Raw genomic sequence first — 23,875 nt, 5'->3', positions numbered from 1 at the left:
TTTTGTGACTACTCCGTGTTGTCACGAGAAATTTTTCACGTCTAAACAAAATCAGTTCGGGAACTGAAATTATTATTCCACACAAATTGGTACCCAACGAAATATATTACTGATCTCAATCATTTATTAATTAACATCCATTTTCATCAGTTTAAAAAAAAAAATGTACTCGGTGTAAGGGAAATACTAATCACTTCAGACTAGGCGAAAATCCTGAGAATCTTTTAGTAAAGATTCAAAATGCAGATCCTTGCGTAAAACGAAACAAAAGTGCTATTTCCACACACGAGTCTTTAACTATCGACGAAAAAAAATGTCGAGACTCCGAAAATGACGAATTTTCGTGATAGTTAGGAGTATACGGTGACCTCTGTTGCCATGGGGGTCATTTTATATCTTCGTTGGTGAAGACGGTTCGTTATTTCCTGCACATTTTTGCTTCTCCCTAAACCACTAACGAGAGGCAGTTGTTCTCGTATTTTAACTTCGTCAATATATACTGGTGTTTTGGCACATTTCCGGTGGCCTTTGGCGCTGGAACACGTCGGCATCGCCACTCTTTCAACAATATATTCCAACTCTTCCTTGGGCACACACTTGGATTCCGAATATTCATAATCGAACGCGTCCACATCCCCATCGGCTTTTTTATTGACGTGTTCATAACACAAATGGCACTCAAAAGTTTTAGCGCGGGAAGCGGTCGTAGGGCGGCTGATCCGAATGACACTCTTGGCAGACTCGGCTCTTTCGGATTTATCGCGAACAATTTTGCCTTCTTTTAAGTTCTGCATTTTATTTACATTGTCCTCATCCTGTTTTTGGTATTTTGCGCTAGCACTCATAGTAGGTCTCATTAACCGGCGCATAAGAAACCGGAAGTCCCTATCGGTGTACCGCTTCCCGTCAGACCCTCGACTTGTCGGCGGTTTCATGTTTCTCTCACGACAAGCTGACGGCAGGCGTTTTCTATTCCCTGCGTCTAGCAGATATTCATAGTTGCTGACATGCTTGTTTTCCTGTGTAGCTAATTTTCTTTCGTACGTGGATTTGACAAGTCTCTCCGTTATTTCTTTGACCTCCCTGGCGGTCCGTGTGCCCATCCCGTAGGTGGGGGACTTAGGTCGAGGGGGATCCACACGGTAGTACATAGAACTCATAGCTGGTGTCTAGCTAGTAATGATCCTCCGTGGGTCGTGTTATATAGGACACATTGCGTTTTCTTTGCGATACTGAAAGAATGAAATGAAACATGACTTATCTCGATATTTGGAAACACTCTTGCTGCAAACCTTCTTTTTCAAAAATAATGAAAATGAAAACTGATTTTTTTTTTTAAATAAATAGAATGAATACAATTTACCGTTTGAAATTATTCTCATTCTCAATGAAGTAAACAAAAACCGTGAGGGAAATTTTGTGTATAGTTATGAAGGGTAATATATTAACTTCTGAACATCATAGAAAAAAGTCCCTAATTTTCTAGGAATTATATATTTGTGCCTATTACAACCAAACTAAGCTGACACAGATATCAACCCATGCATACATTTCTTGTACCAAGTGTCCTTAGTGGGTACTAGAAATCCGTAGAATTGCAATTGAGCGTTATTTGACCAATAACTTTGTATTTTCCTGTGTTGAGAAGTTTCCGAATCCGTACCAAAAAAATCGAACATGGCCAGCCAGACCTTTGTACGTACGATCTTGTGCTGAATTCGATACAGATCGACAATCCAATTCGATTTTAGGATTAGTCTCAATCTAACTTCTTGATCAACAAATATACATTTCCAAAGCATTAATGATTATTGGATTAAGTATTAAGGGGAATGTGTTGATTGTAAAGGAGAAAATTGCCAGTGCATGTATCTAATCGTATTCGCACAATGGTTGAAAAGAAAACGATCGCGTTCCTACATCGGCGATTTTTATTTTGGAACATTACCTGAAGGGATTTTTAAATCACATTAAATTAGAGTATGTAAATTACATTTTCCCTTGATCTCTTCGTACAACGAGCATGCAAGCAACTCGTTACTGAATTGTAAGAAGAAATCCGATACTAAACTGTCCGAAGTTGTATCTATGCATTAGGTGTGGGTTTACACACGCAACGTCTACCCTAATACTAAATTTATGACTGATATGTATACAAGGTACAGTTCGTCATGGTCACACCAGAGTGATAATTTAAAACTTACAGTTCGTCATGGTCACACCAGAGTGATAATTTAAAACTTACAGTTCGTCATGGTCACACCAGAGTGATAACAGTTCGTCATGGTCACACCAGAGTGATCATTTAAAACTTGTATAATGTTTGTATCTCGATTTAAATCAAGTTTAATTTGAAAAGTTAAACCATGCTTACAAAGGAATTAAAACCTACTGTTTTCACGTGACTCTCGTGGGGGGTTTACTTTCTTTGAGAAAGAAACAAATGTACAAGAAACAGGCACTCCACGACGTGTATTTCCATAAACATATATAACATGTCATATTTATGTCTCTGGTGTTTCCAAACGTTAGACTGTCTACAAAAATATAAAATGTTGAATCTTATAAATCTCTCCACCGTATACATAGTGTGTGATTATAAAATTCAACAGTCCACTCAGACGTATAACTAGTCTACCATGTACTTACCCAAATCATCTGCCGAAAATCTTACTTAAATCCTAAAATCCGACAGAAAATGGTATTAACCATTTCCTCGGTTTACATGCATTGCTCTTATCTAGAGAAAGGGGGTTGATAGTGTTTGGCGTAGCAAAAATGACAAGATCTGCTTACCTGCTCAGGTAAAATTATCCAATTATCGACTTCAATCCCGGACCATCTCTCATTGTGTTTTAAATGGCAAACCCAAACCAAAAAATCATTAAAACCAATTTCAGAAATGCCACGTTCTCTGATAAATTGTAGTTGATATTAAGATTTTTAAATATATATCCAGTTTATGAAATATTTAAGAGTTCGACTGAAACCCGTTTTAAATCACTAGATTTTCATAAGCTGGTAAATCCCATCCGATTAAACAAACGGATCAATGGCGAGCTCGGTTTAAGTCAGCAGAGACGTGTGCGATACAGGAGCGCTTTCTCTTCCTGGGAAGAGTCGCGAGGTTGCCAGGGGTGACCGGCGAAAGAAAGTGCACAGTGTTTTAAATTTATTTTGAAGATAGTTCGCCTTTTAAACTTGACACCTCGTGCAGAAAACCTCAAGAACAACAAACATTCGTAGTGGTGTAATTTGTAATATTTCATTTTTCGTCTCGGTTTTTGCGCTTTAAACAGGTTACTTTGAAGTGCTTTTGACAGCGCAAAGTTTGCTCTTCCAGTAGTATATTTGTACAAAGAGACTAATGCATGACTCGCATATAGCTTCAAGTATGTATTATCAACACTTTTTAGACCATGTTACTGGGATTTTCGGACTAAATCTAGACATCCCACTCTTGAACGGACACCTAGATTGCCCTTACCCACAAGACTGAGCAACATTGCCCGAATAAAATTGATATCAGTCGGCTTCCTGAAGGATATAATCTCCGAAACACCAAGGAAGTAACCCATCATGACCAAAGCCACAGAATTCCAGGAACCTTCTCTAGCCTGATAAATATTTACATCTATCAGCAAATGGTGGGAAACCGTACACCGTTCAGCCAACAGAACCTAGACACTCCAGAAACACTTCAGCCCAGAATGTTAGGATAGAAGCAAGGTGAAAGCAGGCTATTTCACCTTCATGCTGCCAATATACTACACACGCATTGGAATTCTCATTTCGTTTGGTTTATACATGGGCGTATTTGAATCGGAGCATCTACTCGATACCATACAGAAGAGAGAGAAGAAAACAGAAGAAAAAACGTGGGAAATATAGGATAACGATAAACATTTGTTGAGTTCCTACAGTGGACTCATGATTATCACATTTGATGGTTATCTGGGTGCGAACCCCGAACCGAACTGATTACTCAACCAATGTTTATCTGACTACGGTCCTGTAAACTCTACCAATGGTTATCTGACTACAGACCTGTAAACTCTACCAATGGTAATCTGACTATAAACATGTAAACTTTACCAAAGGTTATCAGATATGGACCTGTAAACACTACCAATGGTTATCTGACTACAGACCTGTAAACTTTACCAATGTTTATCTGACTACGGACCTGTAAACTCTACCAATGTTTATCTGACTACATACCTGTAAACACTACCAATGTTTATCTGACTACGGACCTGTAAACTCTACCAGTTATCAGACTACAGACCTGTAAACTCTACCAATGGTAATCTGACTACAGACCTGTAAACTCTACCAGTTATCTGACTACAGACCTGTAAACTCTACCAATGGAAATCTGACTACAGACCTGTAAACTCTACCAGTTATCAGACTATAGACCTGTAAACTCTACCAATGTTTATCTGACTACAGACCTGTAAACTCTACCAATGGTAATCTGACTACAGACCTGTAAACTCTACCAATGGTAATCTGACTACAGACCTGTAAACTCTACCAATGGTAATCTGACTACGGACCTGTAAACTCTACCAATGGTAATCTGACTACAGACCTGTAAACTCTACCAATGGTAATCTGACTACAGACCTGTAAACTCTACCAATGGTTATCTGACTACGGACCTGTAAACTCTACCAATGGTAATCTGACTACAGACCTGTAAACTCTACCAATGGTAATCTGACTACAGACCTGTAAACTCTACCAATGGTAATCTGACTACAGATCTGTAAACTCTACCAGTTATCTGACTACAGATCTGTAAACTCTACCAATGGTAATCTTTAACTACAGATCTGTAAACTCTACCAATGGTAATCTGACTACAGACCCGTAAACTCTACCAATGGTTATCTGACTACAGACCTGTAAACTCTACCAATGTTTATCTGACTACGGACCTGTAAACTCTACCAATGGTAATCTGACTACAGACCTGTAAACTCTACCAATGGTAATCTGACTACAGACCCGTAAACTCTACCAATGTTTATCTGACTACAGACCTGTAAACTCTACCAATGGTTATCTGACTACAGACCTGTAAACTCTACCAGTTATCTGACCACAGACCTGTAAACTCTACCAATGGTAATCTGACTATGATCCTGTAAACCTATCAATGGTTATCAGACTATGATCCTGTAAACTCTACCAATGGTTATCAGACTAAGGACATGTAAATTATACCAGTGGTTGTATAGTCGATCATGCTTTATACGAGATTCTACATCTTGGGGGATATTGTTGCATATATCTGTGGTTAACTATATTATTATTAGCTTGCTATTTTTAAGAGGAGTAACGAGTACTATACTGTTATGAATTTATATATGATGTCTGAAACTTTAAATTGACATGTGTCCTCCGGTTATAAACTGAATCGTGCATATACATGTATCTTTAAATTGAAAATGAAACGTACATACACATGTACATGTATATTGGAATTGAAAATGAAACGTCCATGCACATGTATATTTCAACTGAAAATGAAACGTACATACACATGTATATTTAAATTGGGGCAATTGCCTTTACTGGGACCATCGACGCACAGTCGTAAGATGTTCTGAATACTATAGACGCTTTCAAATACCAGTAGCTTATCACTATTTACAGAGGCCCGTTTAAAATTGCGCCATTGCCCTCCCTCAATATTCCCATTACATTAATAATTTCAACTGATCAAAGTCTTACATTGATTATTTGAGAACTATAAAGGTGAAATTGGCATAGTATATAGATGACAAACAGCGAAGGCAAACGGAAACAGCAGACAATAATATGATTGCGTTATAAATCAATACCAAACAACTTTAGGGGGATGAACGATCCGATCAGGCTTTCTTCTCATTCACAACAGACGCCCATCTTAAAAATCATTAGCTGTACTGTGATTTTATTTGAGTACTTTACGAAATCAAGATTGGAAAGAAAATAATCATAAATATCCAGAACGTGTAGTTTAGTTATTTCCGTAGCCACCGTGCTTAGGATATTTTTACACTTAAAGAACAAGTCAAATACGTTTGAAAGTTAATGGATTTTTAATCGATTGGTTATTTGGAATCTTACGACCATCCATTCTAACGACAAAGCTGCTCCTTACACGACACTTAGAATTTAACACCTTGAGCTTTGTCTTTAGGCCTAACTGTCTCTGTTTGAAATTAAGTTTTTTCTTGTTTGTCTCTGTTTGACATCAATCTTGTTGAAAGATTGTCTAAAGTTTGTTAAATTTTTTGTCTAAAGCTTGTTCTTGACAGATTCTGTCTGTCTATCACCACGCTAGTTCCTTGAATGTCTTATCAAGCTTTCTTTTTAACTGGTTCTATCTTACACCAATGCAAGCTTTGTGTCTGACTGGTTCTATCTTACACCAAGCTTTGTCTTTGACTGGTTCTGTCTGACACCAAGCTTTGTCTTTGACTGGTTCCGTCTGACACCAAGCTTTGTCTTTGACTGGTTCCGTCTGACACCAAGCTTTGTCTTTGACTGGTTCCGTCTGACACCACGCTTTGTCTTTGACTGGTTCCGTCTGACACCAAGCTTTGTAAAATTAGACGTGTTCTTTCTGACACCACGCTTTGTCTTTGACTGGTTCTGTCTGTGTGACACCAAGCTTTGTCTTTGACTGGTTCCGTCTGACACCAAGCTTTGTCTTTGACTGGTTCCGTCTGACACCAAACTTTGTTTTAGACTTGTTCTTTCTGACACCAAGCTTTGTCTTTGACTGGTTCCCTCTGACACCAAGCTTTGTTAAATTAGATTTGTTCTTTCTGACACCACGCTTTGTCTTTGACTGGTTCCCTCTGACACCAAGCTTTGTCCTTGACTGGTTCTGTCTGACACCAAGCTTTGTCTTTGACTGGTTCTGTCTGTGTGACACCAAGCTTTGATTAGTTCCGTCTGACACCAAGCTTTGTCTTTGACTGGTTCTGTCTGTGTGACACACCAAGCTTTGACTGGTTCCGTCTGATCTGACTGTATAACACAAAGCGTTATTGTTCACTGGTTTTGTTTGTAAGATAGCAGGCAAAATTCTTATTTGACATACTTTGACTAGTCTGATATCAAGTTTGTTTCTTAATTGCCTACGTCTAATATCGAATATTTACCTTGCTTGTCTCTAAGTGCTATCATCCTTTATCCCTGGCTGTCTGATAACAAGATATACTTATTTGGGTAGAGACTTATTTGTCTGTTTGCCTTGTTCCAAGCTTGTCTGATATCAATCTTATTCTTAGCCTTTTTATATCAAGCTGGTTTCTATCTGAGATGTGGGGACGGTGCAGAAGGGAGGGGGAAGACTGGACGACATGACGTTTTATGACACGATCTATTCCAACTGAATCCAAGTAACACCACACACAAAAAATTATTATAAACATCGTCGTACGAGGGATGCCAAAAACTGCACTTTCACTAACAGTTGTGGACTTGTGGAACAGCTTACCAGAATTGAAAGGTGAAGATAACGAACAGTGACCCATCTCATAACTCCTATAAAGATGAAGACAACGTACAGTGACCCATCTCATAACTCATATAAACCATACAAAATAAGAGTAGGGCAAACACGGAACCCTGGACATACAAGAAATAGGACCGGGTGTCTAGGAGGAGTAAGCATTCCCTGTCGACCAGTCACACCCGCCAATAAGGAACTTCAGCATCTTTTTATTATCAACTTCCAGGGCCGTAAATTACATGGAGGCGGAGGAGGCAGCTGCCTCCTCCAACTTTTGAGCCAAAAAAAATTAAAATTTAAAGTTCATTAGAATTTATGTTGTTTCCAATAACTAAGAACATGATACCTCCCTTAAAAAGCATTCCAAATCTTTCTTTTAGAATGAGTTAGTCAAGTAACATCTTAGAAGGCCCTAGAATCAAGGATTTTGCACGAAACGTGTTCAGTGTGCACAAAATGTGCTCAGCGTCTGGGGGCCTGGGGCGGCCCCCAGACCCCCGCCTAATTTCCTGCCTCCTCCAAATTGAAGGTTAATTTACGGCCCTGACTTCAGAGTACTTGTGCCAAGAATCAGAGTGATGTTTAGGAAAGTAATTTTTGATTGACTGATTACATGTATTCGCTGCAAAATCTATGCACCAATTTAATACAAACTTGATCGTGGTTACTGGTCGATAAATATATCTTTGAATAGAGCCAGTTTTGTATTGTTTAACTATCTTATGGGCCAATCAATCACAGCAAAGGTATTTGCAATGTATCGTCCACTGCCCTATTTCGGTGAATGACCAGAATCGGTGACCTTTTGTTTACGTGTGCGCGTTGTCGTTTCCAGGTGTATATTGCGTCATCAATTTCGCCGTAGTGTTTGCAAACATATATAGAGTACGTCTTCAATCCCCCCCCACCCACCCCAAATGAACTACTAGAAGGAGAGGATGCACAAAATCAACACGGGCACCCCAAAAATAAGCCCATTTACTTATTACTTTTTCAAGCAAACCTTCAAATTGATATAAAGTATACCAAAAGTCTAGAATTCTACACTATGTTAAGTTATTCATTGACGTTTAGTTGCACATTCCTCCTGTATATACATTTTAGCAGTTACAAACTTTTGGCAAACCTATATTAACAATGGTCACCGAAATAGGTGACATCACCGTTTATCACTAAGGTCACCGAAACTGGTCAGTCGACGATATATTGATATTCGCTATCATAGCTTCCTATATATAGAGGACCAAAAGGTGCTGTGGACAGAATCCACATAAAAGAACATTTAAGGAGAAGGGGCCTTTCGAAGGACGTTTCAATTTGCCTGTTTTTTGTTTTTTGTTTGTTTGGTTGGTTATTTATTTTTAGTATTATTATTATTTTTTTTTTTAACGAAGATTGCTTGGATCCAAAAGATTTGTATTATATTAAATATTATTTACTTATTCAATTATAAATTTTGCAGTCATTTCTTGCGTATGGCATGGCCTGGTCAACGAATAATTTGCTAACTTTAATATCAATCGAGATCGATTTACAAGGACGTCGGCATTCATAATCGGGGTCGATCTACAAAGGTAGATTGAAGTCATGTGATTTAAAGATGGTGGATGAAGTTCTCGGTGTAAACTTGCAAACATGGTGAAAGTGTACAAATGCCACAATTTTAGGTCCCAGAATGTCATCCAAGTAGACAACGAACCAGTTTCCCTGTTTGCATATCAAGATAGATTGTTTGTTGCTACACAGAATTGCTGTATTTTTGTATATAGGGTTTTAACACAGAAAAACTGCCAGAGGACGAATGCTTTTGCTACAGAAGCGAGGGTTCAGCAGTTACAGTTTAATGAGACTGGTGAGTGTTATCATCCACTAAGTTCTTATCGTACGGAACTAGGTCTACTTAATTGAACATTATTTAGGAAATGCAGCACATATTTCCCACCTGAGCCAAACGTTCTAATTCGGATTGATATCTTTTACATTTCCAAGTCCAGTCCCCAACACTCTTCAAAATTTCGGTATCATATGTGACACATGATAATGTTTGTCTTTATGTCATGAACACAAAAGCAAAAGTAGCTTGTAATTTGAAAATTATACTGAGATGATGATCAAATTTCCAAGACATAAAACGGAATAAATGAAGGACATGCCAGACATTATATTGGTATATATATGAAACTGAAGTGTTACAGAGGGTCGCTGACTGGGCTGGAACATGTATAAGATATCGAAGCAGCCCGACTTTCTGAATTGTCTCTTCCTGAAGTTATAGTAATTGAGTTAACAGTTGATTGTTACATAAATTATCTTTTGACATTGTGATACATCAATCTACTGTGATCCCTTTATATATTGCCAACTTTCGTTCAAGATGAATTTGGGCAATAAATTAGTAATTAACCTGACCACCTGAATACCTTGTCCCACCTGTCACACTTCACTGCACTACTCTCAAAGGACAAGTGTGATAAAGATGGGTGTTAAGTAATAAACCTTTTAAGATTTTACCATTTGTGTGTGAAAATCAGTGGCATATGACATTATGCAGGGTTGGCATTATAATGTTCAGTGTGTTAACATGGGGAGAAATCTCTTTAAAGCTATACATGTATGTGCCATATTCTGTGGATATCACTGTAGGAATGAAAAGCATAATTATATTTTATATCAAGCTGCATTATAGGGTTATTGAACTTATATTGGTGAATATTGGCACAGGTTGGCTGTTAAAATGCACGAGCTTGCAAGTGCATTTTGACAGCCAACGAGTGCCAGTATTCACCAATTTAAGTTCAATAACCCTTTTATTATATAGCTAAAGTATTTTTTACCACAAGGAACCACAAGGATACATCATTGACATCCCATTCAATCTTAATGAATCTAGATATGCATTTTTAGGTCATCTGAGTCACTCAGGTGACCTATTTCTATCTGTTTTGTCCAGCGTTGTGTCTTAAGTTTGTGTCATAATTTTTTTAACTTTCTCAACTTTTTCTCCAGAACTGCTTAATCAGTTTCAAACAATTTTGGTTTTGAATTACCCATATTATCATCTATTGGTGAAGTGACACAAAAATTGTGAATTTCAGGATCTCTGTCTCCTGGGGCCTGAGGGGTGGGACTTCAAAAGAAATTGAAGTAAACTTTGAAAATCTTTTCCCATACTCCTGGAAATCAAACAGTAAAGATGTTGGCTTGATTGTAAAGAGCATAGAGCTTTCCATCGAAGTTATGAAATTTATGGCCTAAGGATCAGGGTTTCTGGAGTTAGGGACTGGGACTCTATTGACCATATAGTGAAAGTGCATAAATTCTTTAAAAACCTGCTCTCCTTCATTAAATTTAGCAGATGAACAAAGTGCATGATTATGATGAGCAAGGGTGCTTCTTCCAAAATTGTGATATTCATGGTCCAAACCCCTTGGGTCAGGGGTTCTGAAGTTAGGGTGGGGCTCCATTAATATATTGAAAATGCATTAATTCTTTAAAAGTATTCTCTGCTCCTTGGTATTTAGCCGACAAACTTAGTGTTATATTATGATGAGCAAAGGAGCCTCTTTCTAAATTGTGAAGTTCGTGGCCCCGGGGTCAGGAGTTCCAAAGAAGGGTGGGGCTCTATTAATTCTATATTTAAAATGCATTAATTCAATCTTTTAGAATCTTCTTCTCTCTAGTCGGTTTTTGACAAACGAACTAAATGCACAGTCAAGTATAATAAGCAAAGGTGTTTCATCTTAAAATTAAAAATTCATGGTGCCTGCAGGGTCTGAAATAAGCCAGGGCTTTATTGTTCGTATTTGGTGAAAATGCACCAATTCTTTGAAACCTCCCTACTTCTTGAAATTTAGCAAACAAACTAGGTTCATAGTTGTTGAAATTTTACTCTGCCTTAAGAGTTTTACCTCTTTGTCATTCATTATGATGATCAATCAATGTGATAATGTTAATGATAGATAAATTAGATTAAAGAATTATACTGGGTTGTTGCTGATTATAACTGCATTAAGTACTTTGTTGCTCCCTGATCATCTTCCTCTTGTTTTTGTTTTTTTAGCAATATATCTTCATCAATCACTTTATTTTGTTTTATTATATAATTATTAGATTGGCCCTTCCGTGGCTTCTTTACAGGATTGATTTATACTTAGGTGACAGTTGGGCCTCTTGTGTTATGTAAGAGTAAATTTACCTGTTTTATGTATAATCCTCTAGATTTTCAACAGAATGAATTATCTCTATATTCAGTTATGAATATAAATATATGTTAATGAAATGCAAAAATTTGAATGGGTATAATGAAACAGTTAAAAAGTATATCATTGAGGGAGTTAGAAAATTTCCAGTTCCCCTCAACCAGACTATTTCCCTTACCTCAGGAAGTATTCGAGGTAGCCTTCCTGCTAGTGGGGAGTAGGGACTATATTAAGCCAGTCCCCTAAACAAAAGAAACCCCAAAAAACATAGTCCTATGTGTTTGATTTGGATTTAATTGATATCGTAGATACATTACATTTTCATCATTTCTTGAAATTGAAGGTTAAGTTTGTCTAACATAAAAGTATCAAGGAACTCTCAGAAAAATTGTGTTACAAACTGATAGTTTGCATAGAAAGTCACATCTTTGTTCGATAAATATAATCTTAGCCAATTATTTATTACATTAATTCATATCCCAGATGTAAAATATGAATGGGATGTCAATGATGTATCCTTGTGGTATCCTTGTGGTTCCTTGTGGTAAAAAGACGTGCCGCTTAAATTATATCCCTTTTCACTCAAAATACTCCAAAATAGACGAGAATTCATCAATATTGGCATCTAAGGTGAAGGTGTGCAATATCGGCATGCTTTTCTTAACTGTTCAATATTAAACCCATCATTAATGCATGAAGCAAACTGATTTTGTGAATGGGGACATCATAATTTATGTACAGTGAAACATTTTGTTTAAATAAATGAATATGATATCAAATACCGGCTCTGTCAGATTCGGAGGACCGTTGTCTGCCATTTTGACTTGTTTACGTCGTTACGGTAACGTAAATATTGAACACTCATACTCGGAATGTTTCGGGCACACACAATTTACGCAATGCAAAGTTAGCTTTCAATAAATTCTCAGGATATTGAACGCTAACATTCTCTAGATTTTACGCAGGCTTTATAATAGACTATTTATTACCTATATAATAAAAGTTATTATTATACCTCAGTATGAGAATTCTTTGCAACGCGTAATCTGATTGGTCTAGACAGTCACGTGCCACGGATGACAAAACTTCATATCTTCCTCTCAAACATCATATCTCCCTATCATATTTCCCCTTGGGCAGCTTCGTGCATTTTCCATCAATTTAACGTCAAAGTAGACGAAGTGTATTATGACGTCACAATAAGTCTGAGTCATTCTACTTTCATAATTCGTAAGGCACAAAACATGCGGTTCTCTGATACACAATTAAATCGCCTGATTTTGGTTGACACAAAAACAAGCAAATAAATCAGCATTCAAGGAGAATGGAAATACAAAAACTGGTTATCATATCACTGTGTTTCGCTGTTTGTACCTTCTATATATACGTTGACGACGCGGTGTTACTGTTAGGGCGATCTCAGCTACATACATGTACGATGTATAGATGAGTAAACTCCAATCAAATACAATTTTGTGGTCTTGCTTTGTTTCGGTATAATAAACAATTTATTGCATGAATGTTCGGGAGATATGAAGATTTATTCACCCCGGAAAAATCATATTCCCCTCGGGCGTTGCCCTCGGGGAATATGATTTTTTGGGGTTGAATAAAACTTCATATCTCCTTCACTAACATGCAATAAATGTATATTATTATACCTCAGTATGAGAATTCTATGCAACGCGTAATCTGATTGGTCTAGACAGTCACGTGCCAGGGATCAAAAACTTCATATCTTCCTCTCAAACATCATATCTCCCTATCATATTTCCCCTTGGGTAGCTTCATGCATTTTCCATCAATTTAACGTCAAAGTAGACGAAGTGTGTTATGACGTCACAATAAGTCTGAATCATTCTACTTTCATAGTTTGTAAGGCACAAAATATGCGGGTCTCTGATATACAGTTTTAAAATCGCCTGATTTTGGTTGATACAAAAACAAGCAAGTAAATCAGCATTCAAGGAGAATGGAAATACAAAAACTGGTTATCATATCACTGTGTTTCGCTGTTTGTACCTTCTATATATACATTGACGGCGCGCTGTTACTTTTAGGGCGATCTCAGCTACAAACATGTACGATGTATAAATGAGTAAACTCCAATCTCGATACAATTTTGTGGTCTTGCTTTGTTTCGGTATAATAAACAATTTATTGCATGAATGCTCGGGAGATATGATTTATTCACCCCAGAAAAATCATATTCCCCTCGGGCGTTGCCCTCGGGGAATATGATTTTTTGGGGTTGAATAAATCTTCATATCTCCCGCACTATCATGCAATAAATGTATGATATACACTTTCTGTAAATTATGCAATTTAACTCAATTGGATTAAAAAATAACCAAGCTAATTTCCTATTTAATTATATATTCTCCGAGTTGGATAGTGAATGCCCCATTACGAAATATTTATGACTACATGACATGCGGAATTTCTATTTCACTACAAGGCAGCGTGAAAGGGTGTGTGGCCTGCGGGCCGTTGATGGGAAACATTTAGCAATATAGACAGTCAGATAAACTCAAGCAGGGTAGAGAGAACCATTTTACTTACTGGGTTGAATGCTGAAATTAAGAGCCAGCATTATTGGTGTGTGGCAGAGGGATGTAATGCGTTTTACTGGAGGAGGGGAAATGGGGATGAAGCATCGTTTTCGGGGGTGAGGGGAGCCGGAGAAGATGTCTTTGCAATATAATTATCTATCTGAAATTCTTGACATGCAAAACAAAATCCAACATGTTCTTTTGGCTGATTTTAAAGACTGCGGAAATTCTACGACATCATGAAATACCTATACTGTTTAAAAATTTAAGTTTTTCCGAATAAAATGATGTATCATACATGGGGAGTTATTGTTAATTATATCTTGAAATGAGTGAACAAAAACTGCCCTCTTCACATCACTGTTTTCAGCAGAGTTTTTCTCCTTGGTAAATTTGAAAATGGAATAAAAGACCCAGAACTGAGTGAAATATGTGTGATTTTGATTCCAAATAAAGACTAGAATTGTATTTCAAGGAAATTTTATGTGAAATAAAAGGAATTGTAGAAAAAAACCCTGAAATGGCCAGTAAGGATGTTAACTTGAGCAATCCTGGAGAGTCTGTTTTTTGTTCTTTCAAGTTCAAAAAAACTTATTTCAATGAGAAATTTGCCCTAAAAATTGGTTCGTCTAAACCGTCACATCTTTAATAAATGACCCTGATATCATGCTTTTATCTAATAAACATAAGTCAAAATAAGAGACCTTTGTATGAAGAAGAATATTTGTCAAGGAAGATAACTCTAGCAAAAAAAAAAAAAAAAGCTGATGTCATTACTCTATTATGACATCACATTACGTGTTATATTATGATGTCATAGTTAAGCTAACCTATGTAGATCCACTGTTGTAATTCAAAAGACAAACAGAAGTGGTTTCATGCCAGAATGCGTATGGATGACGTATCAAAAAGTTTCTGAAAAGTCGGTGTACTCCACTAGATGTACAGTGTATCACACCTATGTTAGTGATCCTTATGCAATATACAGTGAATTCAATAAAAATTGAAATTTATATTCTGAAGCTTTATCTGTTTCTCTATGACTGCCTGACAGACACACAGACAGACAGACACACACAACACATACATAGACAAACACACACACAGAGACAGACAGACACACACTGAACGGACACGCACAGATAAACACACTCATAGAACGGATACACACAGACAAACATACATAGACAGATACACGCACATACATATACAGACAAACACACACACACAGACACAAATACAGACACACACACAAACAAACACATAGTCAGTCACACAGACAAACACATAGACACACAGACAGACATGTACACATGCACGCACACATGCAGACAGACACACACACAGACACATCATTAGCATTGCAAAAAACTTTCATAGAAAATTTATGGCTGAGGAGAAATTTCTTGCACTCACACTCGACCAATTGCTAAGAATACTTCTGACATATTTACTAATCGATGACCTTCAATTTCAATGAAATCAATAATATTAAGTATAAACTTCATATTTAAAGCATAAACATCATATTTAAACACAATAAACAAAAAAAAATCTTGCCTGGAAAATTCAAGTTTCAAGCTGATTTTGCTTAAGGTCTCAAACTACCAGGAAATGGAGAAAAATTCGCCTTCAGAAGCCCATGTTTTAATTTTCAGATTTTATTACCATGGCAACCAATTTTCAAAAATAATGTATATGGTTCTTGAAAGTACACATGTAAAAGATTTTAAAGGTCCATCATGATATCTGCTGCTAACCTGGAAATGGGTCGAGATACACTCAGGCACCTGCCATCCTGGAAGTAAAAAATCAACAAAAATGAGGAAAATATACCCATTTTCAACCCCTCCTAATTAAAAAAAAAAATTTCCCAGTATAATGACAGATATCAACTTTCAGCAAAAATCCTAACCTTTCCAACAAGGCCAAATTTGCAATAGGGTCCTTGATTCCTTTTCGAGATATTTTACATCAAAGATGCAGTATGCTTTTTTCAACTTACCGTTTAAAGTGAAAGTAGAATTGCCCGCCTAGAAGTCAAACTCTCATACATCTCACAGTCACAGTTTCGAATCCCATAAAAAGGCACTGGATCAATGTAGAATGGTCACCTCGCTATATTAATACACTCAGATATCAATAACAATGAAACTATTTAAATTCTAACATGGTTAAGTAGTGACATACATGTACAACTCATTAAAGGACACATCGCATGTTTTTAAACTTTTTAATTTTTTCAGCAAAATTAATTCATTTCATGCCTAAAACTACTTTACATGTGTTTTAAAAGAAACAGTTTGCGTAGTTTTCGAGTTTGATAGCGATGAAATTCAAATCTTGCGATATGCATATTTTCTTCGATATTTTACGCGCCATTATCTGTGACGTCATATGCGACCTCGAGCGAGAAGATTTGAAAACAGTTGTTAGCCATTTCATAAACAGATTAGATTTAATTGACAAACAAACAATTATCACATTAACGGTTTGTAAATAACACTGCACTGGGTTGTTTTGTGCCGTTTAAGGGTGTACTTGCTGTCAGTAGAGATGATTTGGACTGTGTTTTTTTCAATTTTCGAAGGAAGGTATGAGGGACAAGACGTGAATATTTTTTGTCGGCATAACGACTTTACCATAAAAAAAAACCCAGTAGAATTTGTCCCTGTACTTTTTCAAACAAGCTCTTGGACAAAGACGTATATAAACTGCGAGAAAATGGTTCTATCGAAGCTTCGCACTGTTACATATAGGCCTACCGCATATGCATTCCGTTCTGCTCTCAAATTTAATACACACTCGCACCAACTGACCTTCACCTTGTAACAACATATAGACAGAACTTTGCTAGCAGTGTCTACCAATTGGTAGTTTTAAAAACGAAATTTAAAGATAAAAGATAATAGAACTTTCAATTATAAATAATAAAATATGATATTTCCCAACTTTGAATTGAATTATAATGCTTTCTTTTTTTTTTTTTAAGGAACGCGTACGTGTTTACAACAACAGCACGCAGCTCAGCGCTCCCACTTCCTAAGTAACAACGTGTAGATAACAAAATATAATGATTAATAAAATTGCTTGAATAAAATAATTTAAAAGTATTGTGATTTTCACAATAAGTTTGATCATTTTTATTATATTTTTTCCCCCGAAATGCACCCTGTCACAGTAGGCCTAGTTGTCAATACTACATAATCGTATTATAATTTAGGCCTATCTAACTTCTCCAAAAATAAATTTTATAATAATTGCACTGTTTATTTTAGAAAAGCAACAACACTAATTACAGTTGTTTACAGAAATGGCATTACCAATTAGTGTTTAGACAGTGATCCCATGTAAACATTATTTACTCGCAAATTTCATATTCGCTTTCCTCGCTACATTTGGGTCGCTATTTGTATGCACTGGTGGCTAAAAGATATAAGACTCGGGAAATTTGTCAACATCGAAATAAATGTTATCCATGGTAAATAAATTAGGCCCCTAAAACCCGAGTTTTTAAAAATATCTAACACTACTTTTACAACAAGTTGATCGACGAAGGTCGCATATGACGTCACTGTACCACGTGACTACCTATCTAATTAACTAGGCTTTTTGAAATCGGGGCTTAGATTTAAGTCCGTATTGTGGCAAATTATCGCAATACTTCAATGAACGAACTATTACAATTAATTTCTATAAGCATAAGGAAGACAAAATGCATATAATTCTGTATACTTTGAAAACACGAGATGTGTCCTTTAAGTAGTGACTTAGATGTACAACAAACTCCCCGTCGAGGCCTCATTACGTCACCTACGAATAGACCTCTCCTATGTGACGCACCACAATATACAGATTTGTATATTGTGAGTCCGCGATTATCACGCAGACAAATTACACTAAAGAAGTAGTTCGCAGTTAAAAGTTTGAAGATATTAATATTAAGAGCATTAATATAAAAGTATGGATTTTATTTTAAACATAAAATGATCAAAAGATCATTAAAAAGTAGGGAGACTCTGTTCAAATTATTGTGTAAAGTAATGAATTGGATGTTTACGTTCTTGTTTTGAAAGTTGTTTACGTTTGATGTTATGTTTTTTCGTCATTCTACAGTGACGTCACAGTATACGCGGCCTAAGAAATCGCTATCCCATAATGCCTAAGTGGAAGAGTTTGGTTTGTGAGCAAACGAACTCTGGTGGAAGTTTGAGATGTACAACTCATTAAGTAGTGACGTACATGTACAACTCATTAAGTAGTGACTTAGATGTACAACTCATTAAGTAGTGACGTACATGTACAACTCATTAAGTAGTGACTTAGATGTACAACTCATTAAGTAGTGATGTGCATGTACAGCTCATTAAGCAGTGACTTAGATATACAACTCATTAAGTAGTGATGTACATGTACAACTCATTAAGTAGTGACTTAGATGTACAACTCATTAAGTCGTGATGTACATGTACAACTCATTAAGTAGTGACTTAGATGTACAACTCATTAAGTAGTGACTTAGATGTACAACTCATTAAGTCGTGATGTACATGTACAACTCATTAAGTAGTGACTTAGATGTACAACTCATTAAGTCGTGATGTACATGTAGATGTACAACTCATTAAGTAGTGACTTAGATGTACAACTCATTAAGTAGTGACGTACATGTACAACTCATTAAATAGTGATGTACATATACAACTCATTAAGTAGTGATGTACATATACAACTCATTAAGTAGTGACGTACATGTACAACTCATTAAGTAGTGATGTACATGTACAACTCATTAAGTAGTGATGTGCATGTACAACTCATTAAGTAGTGACTTAGATGTACAACTCATTAAGTAGTGATGTACATGTACAACTCATTAAGTAGTGATGTACATGTACAACTCATTAAATAGTGATGTGCATGTACAACTCATTAAGTAGTGACGTACATATACAACTCATTAAATAGTGATGTACATGTACAACTCATTAAGTAGTGACTTAGATGTACAACTCATTAAGTAGTGATGTACATGTACAACTCATTAAGTAGTGATGTACATGTACAACTCATTAAATAGTGATGTGCATGTACAACTCATTAAGTAGTGACGTACATATACAACTCATTAAATAGTGATGTGCATGTACAACTCATTAAGTAGTGACTTAGATGTACAACTCATTAAGTAGTGATGTACATGTACAACTCATTAAGTAGTGATGTACATATACAACTCATTAAGTAGTGATGTACATGTACAACTCATTAAATAGTGATGTACATGTACAACTCATTAAATAGTGATGTACATATACAACTCATTAAGTAGTGATGTACATGTACAACTCATTAAATAGTGATGTACATGTACAACTCATTAAGTAGTGATGTACATGTACAACTCATTAAGTAGTGACTTAGATGTACAACTCATTAAGTAGTGATGTACATGTACAACTCATTAAGTAGTGACATACATGTACAACTCATTAAATAGTGATGTACATGTACAACTCATTAAGTAGTGATGTACATGTACAACTCATTAAGTAGTGACGTACATGTACAACTCATTAAGTAGTGACATACATGTACAACTCATTAAGTAGTGACTTAGATGTACAACTCATTAAGTAGTGACGTACATGTACAACTCATTAAGTAGTGACTTAGATATACAACTCATTAAGTAGTGACTTAGATGTACAACTCATTAAGTAGTGACGTACATATACAACTCATTAAGTAGTGATGTACATATACAACTCATTAAGTAGTGACGTACATGTACAACTCATTAAGTAGTGACTTAGATATACAACTCATTAAGTAGTGACTTAGATGTACAACTCATTAAGTAGTGACGTACATATACAACTCATTAAGTAGTGATGTACATATACAACTCATTAAATAGTGATGTGCATGTACAACTCATTAAGTAGTGACGTACATGTACAACTCATTAAATAGTGATGTACATGTACAACTCATGAAGTAGTAACGTACATGCATGTACAACTCAATATACCTCAAACAATATTTTTTTACAACCTTAATTCAGGAGGTGTGTGTGTATTACTAGTGTACCATGTATATTGCCTCAAAGAAAATAGTAGGGAGGATACACGGATGCAGTTCATAACTTCAACCTTACATTCTTACCATTCACTTCCCCCATAAAGTGGGGGAGTCACCAAATATATCTATATATATATATATATATATAGATAGAGAGAGATTTAGAGAGAGAGATTTAGAGAGAGAGAGAGAAAGAGAGAGAGAGAGAGAGAGAGAATGATGGTTGTTAGAAAAGGGGGTCATTCTTCACATACAGTTTAAATCCATGAGTTTCAGGATCATTCTTCACATGCAATGATTTCTCACTAAACTAAAAAATATTGATTTAATCAATACATCTAAGGAGACCAATTTGAAGTTACAAAAATTTATTGCCATAGATTAGATTTAAACTAATGAGTCACAAACAGAAATTTGCTGAGTAACGTTTGGCTTTTAGACACTGAAAAAATGTAAATTATTGTAGTAAGAAATTAATGATGGCTTCTTTTTCTAGGGAATTATGTCTCAACGTTAGAAGTAAAATCATCTAGAAGACAGACATTTTATGCAGTGAAAGTATATTTAAACTGGCAGCTGGCAACAGATCCGAACAGTACCAGATCCTGTGTAAGGTTGGCAAATCATGACCACAGTTTGAAGCCAAACAGTATTTCTAATGACCAACTCCAAGTCATTGACATACCATGTAGCAAAGAAGTAACATGTATTTCATCCTGTCAAAAGACTGGAAACTTAGTCATAGTTCAGAAAGACAAAACAACTTTTTATCAAGTTGTAGAGAAGTCTGTTTCAAATTCAGATAAAACTTATATAGACGTTGTGCCATTTTTAGAATTAGATTGGAGTTTTGTCGTGAATTCTATTTCATTTTGTGAAAACTTTATTGCGGTGACGTCTGAGGAGGAAGCACAGGTTGTGCGTCTTTTGTACTCTGAAACCAACAAGCAGACAGAAGATGCTGACATTTTAAAGCAGTTCCCCTCCAGGACTCGCAGAAAAGTCTCTTCAGTCTTAAGCGAACTCTCCGCTGGGTCTGATAGGCAGAGACATTTAGATTCCTCGTTGAGTTATGGCTCCAAATATGGATTAGTGGATTCATCTAGAAATTCTGTAAATGCCAGTCCTGCCTTATCAGCATCCTCCTTAAATAAATTAGGATTCGATGCATTTAATAAAATTGATGATGATGAAAATTTTGTGACTTGGAATTTTGATGAAACTGAACAAAAGGAGGAGTTAGATGGAGGTTCATTTCTAGGAAGGAGAGCAGTTCGAAAGAAACAATCCAAAACAGTTGTTCTGAAGACTTTGAACGAACTCTCTCAGAGAGACCTACTATTGTCAGACATACCCAAACACAATGATCTCCGAGGTGGGTACATGTGTCATGTTAAGTAGGAAATGATTTAAACTTAAGCCTAACAAGTATTGATATAGTACACAATTACTTTTCAAATAATATTGCAGGAAAGCAATTTCAGCATAAAGATTTTGTCCTCTTTTTATAGAAGAAAACAAATCAAAATAAAACTGCACACATCTTTTAATAGGTATCTGTAATTCTACAGGAGTGCTTGAAATTTTTACAGGAGGTGGCCATTCTACAGTGGGAGAACTTAGTGTTATTACAGTCTTATACAAGCGAAGCTCTTCAAGTACCGATTCCTGGAAATTCATACAGCTCCAGCCCACTTACTTATCCGGTATAAACCTGATTCTTCCAAGTCTTTATCCTTCTATGTGCACGTATGTACAGCTGTTTGTGAAAATCTAACCAAAAGAATTATACTGTCTTGTATATTATCCTATCATACTGAATTACCTAACTGCAATAATGTAGCCCTCACCAATTTTTTTTGGGGGGGGGGGGGTGTTGGTGTTGCATCATTACGAAGATCCTATGGAATTGTAGCCCCCTCCCGAAAATGTCAGAATAAAAGAATATCAGAGAGGGCTACATTATTACAGCTGTGAATTACCTATCCCACTAACAGAAAGACAAAACTCCTACAGATCACTTAAATAAAGGCGCTTTAGAAGACACACAGATATTGATCAGTTTGTCTGTTTTAATCCCACAGATGGAGAGAGACTTGCGATGAGGGACTGGTATCGAGAAATCCCCTTCCAGTCTTCAGTGTTCAGCAGCCTGGTGGGTGTGTCATGTCTCCTTAGTAGTGTCAGGATGGGGACCATGTACAACGTATGGACCAAAACTTCAGACATATCCCACTACAAGTACACACTGGAAGGAAAACAGGTACTAACATTTACAGGTACAAACAGATATTTACAGTTACTAACATATATTTAGAGATATTTACAGCCACTAACATATATTTACAGCCACTAACAGATGTGTACAGCCACTATCAGATATTTACAAACACTAACAGATACAGTGTATTTACAAACACTAACATATTTACAGCCACTAACAGATATAACAGATATTTACAGCCACTAACAGGTATTTACAAACATTAACATATATTTACAGGTACTAACAGATGTTTACAAGCACTAACAGATGTTTATAGTCACTAACAAATATTTACAAACACTAACAGTTATTTACAAATACTAACAGATATTTACAGGTACTAACAGATGTTTACAAACACTAAAAGATATTTATACCCACCAACAGATATTTACAAACCTTAACAGATATTTGCAGCCATTAACAGATATTTTCTTGGGTATGTACACATATTGCCTTTGATGTATGAATAGAAAGAGATGCATAGTTTTATATGTATTTAACTGTACTGCTTACAGATGATTTCTGATGGGGACCTATTGTATGTTTAATATATATACACATGTATATATATTGTACTACTTACAGATGATTACTGATGGTGGCCTGTTGTATGTTTTATATATACATGTATATATATTGTACTGCTTACAGATGATTTCTGATGGGGACCTATTGTATGTTTAATATATATGCATGTATATATATTGTACTGCTTACAGATGATTACTGATGGTGGCCTGTTGTATGTTTTATATATACATGTATATATATTGTACTATTTACAAATGATTTCTGATGGGGACCTATTGTATGTTTTATTTATACGTGTATATATATTGTACTGCTTACAGATGATTTCTGATGGGGACCTATTGTATGTTTAATATATATACACATGTATATATATTGTACTACTTACAGATGATTACTGATGGGGGCCTATTGTATGTTTTATATATACATGTATATATATTGTACTGCTTACAGATGGTCCCTGATGGGGACCTATTCGTATTGTATGTTTTATATATACATGTATATATATTGTACTGTTTTAATACAGATGGTCCCTGATGGGGACCTATTGTATGTTTCATTTATACACGTATATATATTGTACTACTTGCAGATTATTTCTGATGGGGACCTATTGTATGTTTAATATGTATACACATGTATATATATTGTACTACTTACAGATGATCACTGATGGGGACCTATTGTATGTTTTATTTATACGTGTATATATATT

General features: G+C 35.9%; 2 protein-coding genes across 3 annotated transcripts in view; one reads left to right on the top strand and one right to left on the bottom strand.

Annotated features, from left to right (window-relative positions):
* Nucleotides 1–106: 106 nt before the first annotated feature.
* On the bottom strand, nt 107–3,151 carry LOC125682298 (uncharacterized). Of its 2 annotated transcripts, none has more exons than XM_048922769.2 (2): nt 2,797–3,151; nt 107–1,232 (listed from the first exon to the last, which is right to left on the bottom strand). In XM_048922769.2, the coding sequence occupies exon 2, from the start codon at nt 1,158–1,160 to the stop codon at nt 351–353; it is 810 nt and encodes a 269-aa protein (XP_048778726.1). In that variant the 5' UTR covers nt 1,161–1,232; nt 2,797–3,151; the 3' UTR covers nt 107–350. The 2 variants fall into 2 exon arrangements, with proteins under 2 accessions (XP_048778726.1, XP_048778727.1); XM_048922770.2 differs by lacking the exon at nt 2,797–3,151 and adding an exon at nt 2,650–2,780.
* A 5,574-nt stretch (nt 3,152–8,725) lies between these two features.
* Nucleotides 8,726–23,875, top strand: part of LOC125680481 (BLOC-2 complex member HPS3-like) — a 32,873-nt gene continuing 17,723 nt past the window's right edge. The window contains exons 1-4 of the mRNA XM_048920099.2: nt 8,726–9,371; nt 20,851–21,729; nt 21,947–22,060; nt 22,439–22,617. Of these exons, the coding sequence (XP_048776056.2) occupies nt 9,155–9,371; nt 20,851–21,729; nt 21,947–22,060; nt 22,439–22,617 (1,389 nt within the window). The 5' untranslated portion in view covers nt 8,726–9,154. The remainder of the gene's footprint in view (nt 9,372–20,850; nt 21,730–21,946; nt 22,061–22,438; nt 22,618–23,875) is intronic.

This window comes from Ostrea edulis, chromosome 2 (genome assembly GCF_947568905.1).
Source record: "Ostrea edulis chromosome 2, xbOstEdul1.1, whole genome shotgun sequence".
Classification (NCBI taxonomy): Eukaryota; Metazoa; Mollusca; class Bivalvia; order Ostreida; family Ostreidae; genus Ostrea; species Ostrea edulis.
The sequence above is the reverse complement of the archived record's forward strand: the minus strand, read 5'-3'. Positions and strand labels throughout refer to the sequence as shown.

Coding starts and splice junctions, on each gene's coding strand:
- LOC125682298 (XM_048922769.2), bottom strand. CDS start 1,160: ATGAGTTCTATGTACTACCGTGTGGATCCCCCTCGACCTAAGTCCCCC.